We start from the raw sequence: 13,667 nt of genomic DNA, 5'->3' as shown, positions 1-13,667 counted from the left end.
GTGAGGGGCCACTAGTATCAACAAGTGGAAAAGAGGGACAGCATAAGCAAAATCGTATTTCCTTATAAACATTTTATTCAGTGCATTTTCATTAGAACAACAAATAACAAACTGGAAGAAGGTTCCAGATTAAACGTGTGTCTGTGCTATGGATCATTCACTTGTAGTCTGGTACAGACTGGAGCACGGGGTCCAAAACAGATAGATAGTAAGAACACTAGACCTACAGTGTTACATCATGCTGCTAGTTCCCAGAGGTCCACAGTCTCCCATGCAATAATAGTGTCAATAAATCAATGAATCAAACCAAATGATAGACATCAGCATCTCTACTGAACAAAAATATAAACGCAACATGTAAAGTGTTGGTCTCGTGTTTCGTGAGCTAAAATAAAAGGTCCCTGAAATGTTCCGCACGCACAAAAAAACGCTTCTTTCTCTCAAATGTTGTGCATACGTTGGTTTACATCCTCGTTAGTGAGCATTTCTCCTTTGCCAAGATAATCCATCCACCTGACAGGTGTGGCATATCAAGAAGCTGATTAAACAGCATGATCATTACACAGGTGCACCTTGTGCTGGGGACAATATAAGGCCACTCTAACATGTGCCGTTTTGTCACACAACACAATGCCACAGATGTCTCAAGTTTTGAGGGAGCGTGCAAGTGGCATGCTGACTGCAGGAATGTCCACCAGAGCTGTTGCCAGAGAATTGAATGTTAATTTCTCTAATGTTGTTTTAGAGAATTTGGCAGTACATCCAAATGGCCTCACATGCCAGCCCAGGCCCTCTACATCCGGGTTCTTCACATGTGGGATCATCTGATCATCAGCCACCCGGACAGGTGATGAAACTGTGGGTTTGCACAAACTGTCAGAAACCGTATCAGGGAAGCTCATCTGCATGCTCGTTGTCCTCACCAGGGTCTTGACTGCAGTTCGGCGTCGTAACCGACTTCAGTGGGCAAATGTTCACTTTCGATGGCCACTGGTACACTGGAGAAGTGTGCTCTTCACGGATGAGTCCCAGTTTTAACTTTACCGGGCAATTAACAGACAGCGTGTATGGCGCTGTGAGGGTGAGCAGTTTGCTGATGTCAACGTTGTGAACAGAGTGCCCCATGGTGGCGGTGGGGTTATGGTATGGGCAGGCATAAGCTACGGACAACGAACACAATTGCATTTTAACGATGGCAGTTTGAATGCACAGAGATACCGTGACGAGATCCTGAGGCCCATTGTCGTGCCATTCATCCGCCGCCATCACCTCATGTTTCAGCATGATAATGCACGGCCCCATGTCGCAAGGATCTGTACACAATTCTTGGAAACTGAAAATGTCCCAGTTCTTCCAAGGCCTGCATACTCACCAGACATGTCACGCATTGAGCATGTTTGGGATGCTCTGGATCAACGTGTATGATAGTGTGTTCCAGTTCACAACAATATTTAGCAACTTCACACAGCCATTGAAGAGGAGTGGGACAACATTCCACAGGCCACTAACAACAGCCTGGCCAACTATATGTGAAGGAGATGTGTAACGCTGCACGAGGCAAATTGTGGTCACACCAGATACTGACAGTATTTTTAAATCCATGCCCCTACCTTTTTATAAAGGTATCTGTGACCAACAGTTGCATATCTGTATTCCCAGTCATGTGAAATCCATAGATTAGGACCTAATGAATTTATTTCAATTGACTGATTCCCTTATATGAACTGTAACTCAGTAAAATCTTTGAAATTGTTGCATGTTGCATTTATATTTTTGTTCAGTGCATTTGGCCCCAGGGAAGGAAACAACAATGCAGGAGAATACATACAATCATTTTACCTGGAAGAGCCCTCAATTTCACTAATAATCCCCAATTGATTGTACATTATAAAAATCAAGGATTATGTTATTATCCTTGCACATACACGCAAGCAAGCACGTAATACACATACACGTAAACAAACGACGAAACACATCTAAATACAATATGAAAGTACGTTCATGGTTTGCTATGTCATCTAGAATGGAAAAGGAGCCTACTAATGACACAGTGCTGTAAAAGGGTTGACGTAAGTAGCCTATTCAAACGACAAGATCTCCCAAAACTCAAGAGGTCTCTAGTTAGGCTTTCGGATGTAATAACCGAAGATGGAAACTGACTCTTTAAATAATATAGATAAACAGAGAGGGTCTGTGAAAACAAGTCCCTATAAACCACACATTGGCCGTGTCCAATTACCCGTGGCCTACTCATAGTCTACTTGCGTTCGAAAGAAAGTTTTATAGTGTGTCGAATTTCGAAAATGTTATACGCTTTAAATGCCACGATGTCATAGTCATTTCACGTTTCGTCTAGTACGAGTTCGTTACATGCTATTTTGGGGGGAAGAGAAATATATTTTCAGACCAACGTGTGTTTGGCAACAGCTGATAATCAGATAAGGGGAAGAGTTGTACCAAAATGTATGAATGGTGGAAAACAACGCATTGGATGAGGCATTTTCAGTGTGAGTGAGCCTAGTATGTTGAAATGTGTTACTTATTGTATACATTTTTGCCAAGCAGTATGTTCTAAATAGTATGTAGTACGATTAGTCCACAGTTTTTCCGACTTTTTTTGTCTTCAGCAAAACCAGAGAAACAGGTTTGAGTCTTTGGTACACAGGAACAAATGAACACAATGGGTATGGCTGGCAAGCAATGCATATGGCAGATAGTCAGACCGAGGCAGAAGACTTGCAGATATGTACACCTTTCTTGGACTCAAACACCCCCCCAAAAATTGCTTTTTTTAGGAGGCATGGAAGCGACCGATCACGCACCACATAAATACTGGCCAGTGACGCTCCCTCTCAAGACCCTTGGAGAAAGATATACATGGGTAATACGCTACATATGCTCAAGAATAATCCAAGGAAGAATATATACTCCTGACCAGCAAAATGGTTTAGGCCTTTTGTATCAAAGTTCATAGCAAAGTTGACCCACAGAAGCTCATGGATTTATTTCATTGTTGATGTCATAGTCTGTCACAGTGGTTTCAGTACACACTAAGCTAATGTCCTTGCTCTCCACCTGTTCAGTTTGACGAGGATCAGTTGAGTCTGCTTACTGTACGATTGGGAGAGCCGCCCTCTGCCCGAGGCTGATCCCCACAGCTATGTGGACTGCTCGTTCTGGCTCAGTGTCTTCCCTCCACCGTTCAGCAAGCCCGACGCACTCCGGCTCTTGGTGGGAGTACCGCTCCCCGAGCGGGAGAACTCGGTCAGGTCATGGAGTGAGGGTTCTCTGTACATGGCAACTGGAAGAGAAAGAGGCAGAGAGGAGATCACGTTTGGTAAAGGTAAAGTCTGGTTATGTGTATTATGTGTTGGGGAGTAGTAATTACATTTTGCTCCAGCTTGGTGGTAGTTGGTGGTAGTTGAACTACATTCAAATCTTGGTGGTGTTTACAGTAGTTAAATACTTTGTTTGCCATTTAGCGGTGTAGCTAACTACTGGAACTACGCACTACTTCTTTTGCAAAAAGTAGGCCCAAATTTCCTTTCTTTATCGGCATCGAAAGTAGTTTGGATGTAGTGAACTACTTTTCCAAAGTAACTTTAGTTAAGTCAACAATGTGTTTCTTAAGGGTCGTTTAGTGTAACTTTACTTCTGCCGGTGTGAAGTAACCGGTAGCTTGGTAAACTATATTTCCAGAGTAGCTTCCCCAACACTAATTATGCTTTTGACAAACATTCTTCCGTAAAACACAAAAAATAGTCTTTCTAACGAGCCACTTCAGGGTTCCCACCAACAGACTTCAACACAGATACACAAAGCCTCGCAGAAAAAGGCCCACTTACCTTTCAGTGGTTTAGGGATGAAGTGGGCCGCTGGTTTATTCTTCTTCACATGGTTGCCCTTCATGATGACCCCCTCTTTATTGAGGCCAAGATACCAGGCCCTGCCTGACTGCTGCTGTCTGTAGATCATGGAGGAGTAGGTCACGTAGTAGTTCTCAAACACCGACTCCTTGAACTTACACTCTGGGGTGAAGTGCTCCTAAAAGAGGGGGGACAGCGAGGAGAGAAAGACAGGAGTGGGAATGTGTGTATGCGAGAGAAAAAATGAAGAGAGAGGAAACAGAGATGGACAGACCGAGAGAAAGAGAGAGAGAGAAAGAAAGAAAGCTCCACCTAGTTTCAGCCATTTCACTCTCACCTAGGCTATCCATTCATATCAAATGCCCAAAGGGGAGTAAATGACGACAGAAGGGATGGAACAACTAACTGGAATGAAACACTGACAGAATCGGTTCAAAGCGGCACAGAAGACTGAGCTGAAATGCAGTTGGGACCAATTCCAGTTCTATGCTTGGGAACCTTTTACGTGCACAGCGTACAAGTCAGGATAGGCCGGCCACACAGTGCCCGACAGCAAATCTACAATGCGAAGACCTCAGTTGACTGATGATCTGAATTGAACTTGCTTGCCATACTATGTGAATAAGCCTAGGATGGGAATCTCAGATTTCTGGAGCCACCACGAGCCATCCATCACTCTCACAGCTTGCTCAGATTGTCACTTTTAAACTGCACCGTATGAAAACACTGACTCATTCAATTGACAGATAAAGGTCAATACTTTCATTGGTGAAGATCGATACAAAACCACATTCTGGCAAGAGATATCCAGCAACACCAATGTTCATGGTGACCACACACACACATATTCACACACACATACGCACACACACACACACACACACACACACACACACACACACACACACACACACACACACACACACACACACACACACACACACACACACACACACACACACACAAAAGACTATACTATGCTTTAGGGAATTTAAATAAACATTATGAATCTAAATAAAGTGTTTGAAATTCAATATCCATCCAGATGACTAAATAACCTTACCAAAGCTATAACAATAACATCTTGAGAGGGTTAAAGTTAGCATTTCCATACTCATGTGTCTCCATGGTAACTTGAAACTCTTTCAGAATACAAACCAGCCCTCTCAATAACAAATTAAACCAACTTGGGTTTTCACACCAACAAATGATTCTTAAATATAATTAACATGACGGTTAAGGTGACCTTCAACGCAATCAACTAGCTCAGTAACACAGGTAATTACTATACTGTGATATACAGTGCATTTGGAAAGTATTCAGAACCCTTGACTTTTTCCACATTTTGTTACATTACAGCCTTATTGTAAAATTGATTAAATTGCTTGTTTCCCTCATCAATCTACACACAATACCCCATAATGACAAAGCAAAAAGTTTTTTTGTCATTTTTGCAAATGTATTACAAATAAAAAACATATCACATTTACATAAGAATTCAGAGCTTTTACTCAGTACTTTGTTGAAGCACCTTTGGCAGCGATTACAGCCTCGAGTCTTCTTGGGTATGACGCTACAAGCTTGGCACATCTGTATTTGGGGAGTTTCTCCCATTCTTCTCTGCAGATCCTCTTAAGCTCTGTCAGGTTGGATGGGGAGCGTCTCTGCACAGCTATTTTCAGGTCTCTCCAGAGATGTTACATCGGGTTCAAGTCCGGGCTCTGGCTGGGCCACTCAAGGGTATTCAGAGACTTGTCCCGAAGCCACTCCTGCGTTGTATTGGCTGTGTGTTTAGGGTTGTTGTCCTGTTGGAAGGTGAACCTTCGCCCCGGTCTGAGGCCCTGAGCGCTCTGGAGCAGGTTTTCGTCAAGGATCTTGCTGTACTTTGCTCCGTTCATCTTTCCCTGGATCCTGACTAGTCTCTCAGTCGCTGCCGCTCAAAAACATCCCCACAGCATGATGCTGCCACCACCATGCTTCACCTTAGGGATGGTGCCAGGTTCTCCTGACATGACGCTTGGCATTCAGGCCAAATAGTTCAATATTGGTTTCATCAGACCAGAGAATCTTGTTTCTCATGGTCTGAGAGTCCTTTAGGTGCCTTTTGGCACACTCCAAGCGGGCTGTCATGTGCCTTTTACTGAGGAGTGGCTTCCGTCTGCCCACTCAACCATAAAGGCCTGATTGGTGGAGTGCTGCAGAGATGGTTGTCCTTCTGGGAGTTTCTCCCATCTCCACAGAGGAACTCTGGAGCTCTGTCAGAGTGACCATCGGGTTCTTGGTCACCTCCCTGACCAAGGCCCTTCTCCCCCGATTGCTCAGTTTGGCCGGACGGGTTATTATGTGTAGATTGATGAGGAAAAACATTTATTTAATACATTTTAGAATAAGGCTGTAATGTAACAAAATGTGGAAAAAGTCAAGGGGTCTGAATACTTTCCGAATGTACTGTACAAACTGTGTGTAGCGTGTAGGAGACCCAATGTTGTGGTTGGGAAGGAAGGAGACTCACAGAGGTATACAGGAAGCCGTCATTGTTCATGGCCAGGTAGAGCTTGGTCTGAACCCCCTGGATGGCCACAACTCGCAGCCCAACAGGAATGAGGTTGAACACAGCTGCAATGTCGAATACAAAAGAGAGAGTGTGCGTAGTATACTGTATAAGAGAAACATTATACTCAATATGTAATAGTGAAAATACAGCTACAGGAAATGTTGAACAAAAAAGTCAAACCTACATTTCTTCTTGAATTCTACATAACAATCATCTGAAATCAGCACGAATTAAAGGCAAAAACACAGTCAAATGCACATAGTCCTACCATGGCTGTTGTCCTCGTCCTTGGTTCCATTGATGGTTCCATCAGCTTGCATCTGAAGGTGGAAGCCTGTGCGGCTGTACAGCCTTGTCACTATCCCCTTGAGCTGGGGCTCTGCGGAGACGACAGGGCAGAACGGGAGAACGGGAGGAGAGGGAAGAGAGGAGGAGAGGAGAGATTGGACATATGCCAAGTCTATAGTCCAATGCTACTCGTTTGCCACTGCTTCACAGTCAGTAGTAAACTTTCCGGGAGAACCTCAGGCATCCCATAGACATCACACTATGGCACAAACCCAGACAGTGTGATGGCTATCTGGGATCGTGGTGACCGCCCATGCAAAAAAAAGGGGGAAAAAGCGAATTCATAGATTCAAAAACAGGTGCACTAGCTTTCTGGATACGGTACAATGTATTTTGAATGTAATTCTTGTTTAGATGATAATTTCATGCACAACAGAAGCATGGAAATGCGAAGGTGTTGTGCACTTATCCGATAATGACACGGAATGTATTGCTGGTGTCTTAAGTGTTCGAGTGAGGTAATGAATTGATGAGTGCATGGACTTGCAGGATCACCAGAGTTTGATGGAATAGGTCGTCAAATAAGGTTGTCTTTCTTATGCTATAACATCACCATTTGGACAGAGGTGTCATTACTCCAAGGTCTTCACATTTTAAAGTGTTGAGTGGTGGGATAGAAGTGGTGCTGTTGGTGTTCGTGGTGATGATCAGGGGTGTAGTGAAGGGTATACCGACTTATTTTTCAGCGGGCATTGCGTATACTCACTTCGTAGTCCCCACGCTGCGTATCAAAGTAGTGTGGTGGAGGTGCGTGCCAATATCAATGAATAAGGCTAATGGAACAGATCAGAATGTTTATCTTAAAATGTTGGTAAACTATTATTTGTTCACATTTTAGGTGCAGCGGTAGGCCTATTTGCAAATGTTCCGAAATGCAATTTGCGGATAAATACAGTTCTAAAAATGCGCACTGCACATGTGAGCAGAAATATAGAAAGAGGGGAGATCTAAAGATGCAACAACTATCATGGGATGCTAATATGACTAGGATAATGCCTTTGGCTTATAGACAATGAAAGAAAGTGGAAAGAAAACCAATAGAACAGGAGAACGCATAATGAGGAAGTCTTTATAAAATAATTGCCTCCATGTTTCTATGGTAGGATTTTGGCTATAGGCTACTTTAAAGCAAGGTAAGACATGCCTCATAATATGAAGTAAAACATCCAGGTTTTAACAATTAAGGAACAGGAAAAATTTAACGATGGTGATGATAGGCCTAACTGGCTTCTGGTAGACGAAAAAGGTTTCCCCATAAACCTTCTCAATTAAATATTAAATAGCTACAAAGTAGCCTATGCCTACCTAGCAGAATGATATCATGATTATTTGCATCAATGCATTGGCAATTGTTTTTGCAAACTCCATCTTATGTGCTACAGAAACACCACTAACCAAACAACAGTGCTAGGTGCCTGCACACTTGAATTAAAGGGTAACTACACTTAAAAATCTAAAATTCTTAGATTTTTCCCAAACCTCAAAAATGGTCTCCTGATCTGGTTTAAGGTTTGTTATCGACTTAGAACATCAAATGTTGTCTGTTTTTTTTTCTATTAAAAAAGTGTGACTGTGAGACCAAAAACCTGAAGAAACTGGGAAAAATTCTAAACCTGTACATTTCTGACAGCCTCATTTATCTGTTTCAATATTAGGCCTACAATTAGCCTAATTGCACAGTACGGCTTGGGTTGGCCTGACTGTGAAAGACCAATATGGGATTCATCATTTTAGGTCATTCAGAGTGTGTCACTGTTTCTCATAGAATTTTTCACACAGGGCACCTTTCCTTTCGCCGGGCTGACCGTTTGGGAAACTATTAGCAAAATGAAAGTATACCCACTTCTCCAGGCATCACTACACCGCTGATGATGATGATGGTTATGATGACCGTTTTTTTGTGTTAAGTCGAAAGATCACACTCAAGAGCACACCTGGTCGCCTTATTCTCTTCCGTTTCTTAGAGCCAAAGAGTTTGACGCGTGAGAACACGTTCAGCTTGCTCGGTTTCTCACAGGGTCCTCTGTCCCCTGCTTTGCAATTATCCGGACTGCTTGCGCAGCGGCAGGCATTCGCCTTCTCCCGCTCCCTCGCCTGCCTCTTCTGCCGAATGAGGGAGCTGGCGATCGCCGCGGCCATAGCCAGCTTGGCGGCTTGGTGATGACAAAACGTCCCAGGAGAAAATTCGAGATCCTCCGCTCACCAAACAATGAATATTATCCAATGCAGTCTTTGTAGTATTGTTTTTAAGTCAACCAAATAATCCATGATAGCCTTCAAGCGTGTAATAAAATCATTATATTAGCCTACACATTTTAATTGTCAAAGCTGGAAAAGAAGATTCTGGATATTCCAAGCGGAAAAACCTTGGGCACCTTCAGCTGTGAATCAACAGCTAGTCCCTCCAATTTAGACATTTGATTTGTTGTTGATCACCGCAGCTTCTCTTGCATGCACACAATGGCTGTGATGTGTCCGCTCTGCGTGAGAAAAATGCAGTCCTCAAATTGTTTTTCAGTCAATGAAACAACTCTTGTCATAGTTGTGTGTGCCATTGATGCAGCAACCACAAGCAATCCTCTCCTCCGGGTTGGAGCCAATGCCACATACAGTATGGCTTACGGTAAAGAGAACCTGTTAAAGCCATGAGGTATAAAAATCATGTATGTTATGCTGTGAGGAGAGAAAGAGAGAGAGAAGAGAAGAGAGAGAGAGTCTAGCCTCATTTTGGTGCAGAGGTTCCCCTATTACCGTTCTCCTAGCAGCAGGATATTATGCTGGCTGCAAGAGCACAGATTTTTTAAATTTAAAAATAAGAGTCCCCCTGCAAAGACACGCTAAACTTGAGAAATATATATATATTTTTAGCACTCTAGTGCAGTACAAGTGTTTTTCACAGCATTGCAACCACTTTAGAAGGTTTACACCAATACTGGTATGTTGAAAGCTATTGTGTAGACTATATTTAAAGAAATACACTTTTAATAAAATACAAATATATGTAACTGGAATTACTCAATAGAGTCTGCAAAACTTAAATTGGTCTGGGCAATGGGTTTAATACAGAGTGCTAGTGACTCCTTCCTCCACCCTCTCCATACACTGTGTATGAATTACATATTGGCTTATATAGACAAAACGATCCAATGTGCCGAGGTAAAAGGGTGATTGGAATTACTCAGTGGGGTCTGTAGAATCTATATATGGTGTTATTTCATGGGGAAATGTGATCTAAATACCCAGCAGCACTTTCCACTCCAACCAATCCATTGGTCCTCAGCAATTACATATTGGCTTATAGAGAAAGATATATCATATAGTTTATCTATATATGGTGCCATTTAATGGGGGACTGTGGTCTAAATACCCAGCAGCACTTTCTTCTCTTCCTCCTCAATGCACTGCAATTCATTGATGACGCTGTACTTGAAACACCGAAGACGTTTTTGGCTGTAGATAAAAAGTAGAGTACCTGTGTCGTGAAATGTGGGTCTGAAATGTATGAAGACTACCTCTATTAACAACCCTCAGTATTTCAACTACTTAATATGAACATTGTAGGTTAAACCGCCTTACAATGATCTGGTGCTATCCATGGTCCTGAAGTCAATGCCTATATACACACGGAACTATCAACACTCGAAAAACAAACACACCTTGCAAACATTGTATTCAAAATGAAAATGGTGTTTATTTACAAGTTAAACGTAATGAATATCAACCGGGCTATTAGTACACAGTATAAACACACTTTCAGAACAGCAATGGACACAATTATTTACACGTTACAGGCCTTTATGTGTTGCTTATCTAACAAGGTTAGCAGTATACAGTAAAGGTCTATCAACTCGTTTTCAAAAACAATAACAGAGACAAGATCATTTACAATTTATATTATGGTGATTATCTATGAAGGTCAGCAAAGGCATTTTTCTGAGTTTAAAGTGAATTACGTGAGACAATCCACAATAACAGTCGAAAGAGAAAATATTTTGAGAACCACTGCAATTTATTTGATAAAACGCGTCAGTTAATTCCCGTTCTAACACACTAGGATACACTCATTAGTTTCAGTCCCCCATTTCATAAAATGTTGAGGCTAAAAATGCATGGTCTGCATGGTCTATGATTCGTTTCAATCACTCATTGAATAAATGAATAAAATGAATGATGGGCACCGATATGGAAAATCTATATCGACATCAGTTGCATTTTTCGATTCAGAATGGATATGTCGGTTTGTAGAATAATACATTGCGGCTGGGTTGAATGTTCACTTTTCTGTATAGTCCAGACAACTGCTTGTGGAGTTCCCATTGGGCCAGGTGTGTTATGGTGGCATAAACCTACCTAAACAGTTTTAAATACAATGGGAACCCCATCCACAGTTGATGGCCCATCAGCAGGCTACTAAGTATGCTAAGGAGCCTGTTTTAGTGTTAGGTTTCTAAAGAATGAGAAGCAGCCTGTGAGAAGGTCTGTTGGAGGGCATTGCGCATGCAGGACGAGTTATGTAAGCTTTTTTTTACAGAACACTGAGGAATAAACCAATATCACGATACGCCTTGCTCGTATCGATATCAAACAATATCGATATCACGTCGACTTATCAAAATTGGTGCCCACCACTACATTAAATAAATAACAAATGTATATTTAAATATCATTTCATTATTAAAGGACACTTTTCAACCTCATATGCAGGAAGGTAAAGGAACCCCTTTACAAACATATACTGGCTTAGAAGTCTATCCTTTGTTATGGAAAATGTTCATTTTATTCACCCTGGCGTTAAATATACTGTAAATGGAGAATGTCATGGACTGTGACATTGATGTCTTCATGGCTGAATGAAAATTATGTTGAAAAGTGGTGGGCTTATATTTTGAAGGTTTCCTCATTACCATATAAAAAAGTGACGCCATAATTTGTGCTGCTGGCAGAATACTAGTGGTTCCATTACTCCTTTCACCTCCCTAACTCTGCGGTATGAATTGCGCAATAGACAGGAGTCTTGTCCAAATTGATTAGGAGAAACAGGTAACTGAATATAAGCATCTGGCAGGCAAGGCATGAGACGCTGATCCAAAAAACAATTCAAGAAAACGTTGTATCGTATAAATCCAGGGATATATATATAGATAGCTCTGATGTGGCATATGTCCTCATCGCAAAAATAATCAGGAGAGGGAGTTGTATCCAGTTGAGTGTTTTCTGCTAAGACTAACTTGTTTGCGGCAGATCATGCCTCATTCAGCTCCCTGTCCCCTCTCCAACAGGGATGTGGTCATGTGATATGAATCTGCATAATATACTTTCCAAAAGGTTAATGAAATTGGTGCATTCCCGAAGCGCCGAGAACATAAACCGAGATGTTGTCGGTTTCCAGAAGGACTATGGTATAGGTCTTCATCTTGAGGTAACATTTATCTAACGTTCAATGCCTTGCCTGTCTTCACTCAGGTAATAACCACATCCGTCATCAGATTGAAACGCATTTAAATGTAGTTGTGGTTTCGGATTTGGCGCCATATATCCTATAGGTCCTTTCATGTCAATGAAAGTTCAAAGATCAAAGAATGGCACCTCCTAGTTTTATTTGGATGAATAATTAAAGAATAATCAATCATATTCTTCGATTGAGATTTCATGAGATCTAGTGTGAAATAAAATGTCCACGTAGGCGAGTATAACTTCCCCCTATTACAACTTTCTTTGTATTTGGATGAATGATTTCCATAAAATTATAACCCCACTTTAAAGCCCTTTAAGTTGCTTGATTCGTGGTATAAATCTAGGTTTATACTAGTGGCACTGTTGTTTTGATTTTCTGTTTACTTTCCTCTGGTGTTCAATTGCCCTCTCTAAGGCCCTTAACACATATAATTTCTTCAATTGCGTCACCTGCAGTTCATAGAGAATCACTCACACTTAGAATGACCTAATTCTTGCCTTCTCTTATCAAGAGTAAAATAACAACCTCAACCATACCAACAACAACAGTTAAACTGTGACTAGATAAAAAATGTTAACATCAAATATCGCAGGAAAGCAACAAAATGTCACTTCAGCACCTTGGACAGGGAGCGTCATCTGTAACTTCAGCACCTTGGAAAGGGAGTGTCACTTATGACTTCAGTACCTTGGACAGGGAGCTTCACTTAACTTTAGCACCTTGGACAGCGCAAACGGACACTACTATTTCTATGAAATATCTATTCAATTATATTTTACAGGGAATGTCACTACATTAGCACCGTGAGCAAAAACGTCACAAGATCAGCACCAGGGACAGGGATGTTACTTCTGAGCTCAGCACAATGGACAGGGACCGTTACTCTAAGATCAGCACCGTGGACAGCACTCATACTCACAACAGGCACTCCAGGAGGGGAAAACTACTTCAACCTACAGTATGCGAACAAGAGCATTAGGCTATGTAGGCTCAGTACACTCTGAGAAAGGAAGGTGCTATCTAGAACCTAAAAGGGTTCTGCGGCTGTCCCCATAGGATAACCCTTTGAAGAACACATTTTTGTTCCAGGTAAAAACCGTTTGGTTCCACATAGAACCTTTTTGGGTTCCATGAAGAACCCTTTTCACAGAGAGTCTACATGGAACCCAAAAGGGTTCTACCTGGAACCAAAATGGTTCTCCCATGGGGACAGTCGAAGAACCCTTTTGGAACCCTTTTTGCTAAGAGTGTGGGCTAGGCCTAATATTTTATTGAATTGAATGGGAAAAGTACGATACTTTTTAGCTAAATCGGGGCCTCCTCCCCCCCCAAAACTCATTTTTTGCTATTTTATTTTAAAAACATAAAGATGATTCTATATTTTAACAATAAAATGTATTTAAGTGAGCGTACCTGACGCTGATCTCCGCAGAGGGAAAGTCAT

The 13,667-nt window shown here is 41.7% G+C and overlaps 1 protein-coding gene across 2 annotated transcripts; it reads right to left on the bottom strand.

The window, feature by feature from the left end:
- Positions 1 to 2,923: 2,923 nt before the first annotated feature.
- fgf13b (fibroblast growth factor 13b) lies at positions 2,924 to 13,667 on the bottom strand. Of its 2 annotated transcripts, none has more exons than XM_039004848.1 (5): positions 13,637 to 13,667; positions 6,689 to 6,799; positions 6,379 to 6,482; positions 3,846 to 4,044; positions 2,924 to 3,301 (listed from the first exon to the last, which is right to left on the bottom strand). In XM_039004848.1, the coding sequence occupies exons 1-5, from the start codon at positions 13,665 to 13,667 to the stop codon at positions 3,159 to 3,161; spliced, it is 588 nt and encodes a 195-aa protein (XP_038860776.1). In that variant the 3' UTR covers positions 2,924 to 3,158. The 2 variants fall into 2 exon arrangements, with proteins under 2 accessions (XP_038860776.1, XP_038860775.1); XM_039004847.1 differs by lacking the exon at positions 13,637 to 13,667 and adding an exon at positions 8,703 to 8,907.

This window comes from Salvelinus namaycush, chromosome 12 (genome assembly GCF_016432855.1).
Source record: "Salvelinus namaycush isolate Seneca chromosome 12, SaNama_1.0, whole genome shotgun sequence".
Classification (NCBI taxonomy): domain Eukaryota; kingdom Metazoa; phylum Chordata; class Actinopteri; order Salmoniformes; family Salmonidae; genus Salvelinus; species Salvelinus namaycush.
The sequence above is the reverse complement of the archived record's forward strand: the minus strand, read 5'-3'. Positions and strand labels throughout refer to the sequence as shown.

Bases quoted from the DNA above. Each gene is read 5' to 3' on its own strand.
- fgf13b (XM_039004847.1), bottom strand. From the start codon at position 8,907: ATGGCCGCGGCGATCGCCAGCTCCCTCATTCGGCAGAAGAGGCAGGCG. The intron at 6,483-6,688 runs GTAGGACTATGT...TCGACATTGCAG, and splicing joins GGACGAGGACAACAGCCATG to CTGTGTTCAACCTCATTCCT. The intron at 4,045-6,378 runs GTGAGTCTCCTT...CCCCTCTTTTAG, and splicing joins ACGGCTTCCTGTATACCTCT to GAGCACTTCACCCCAGAGTG.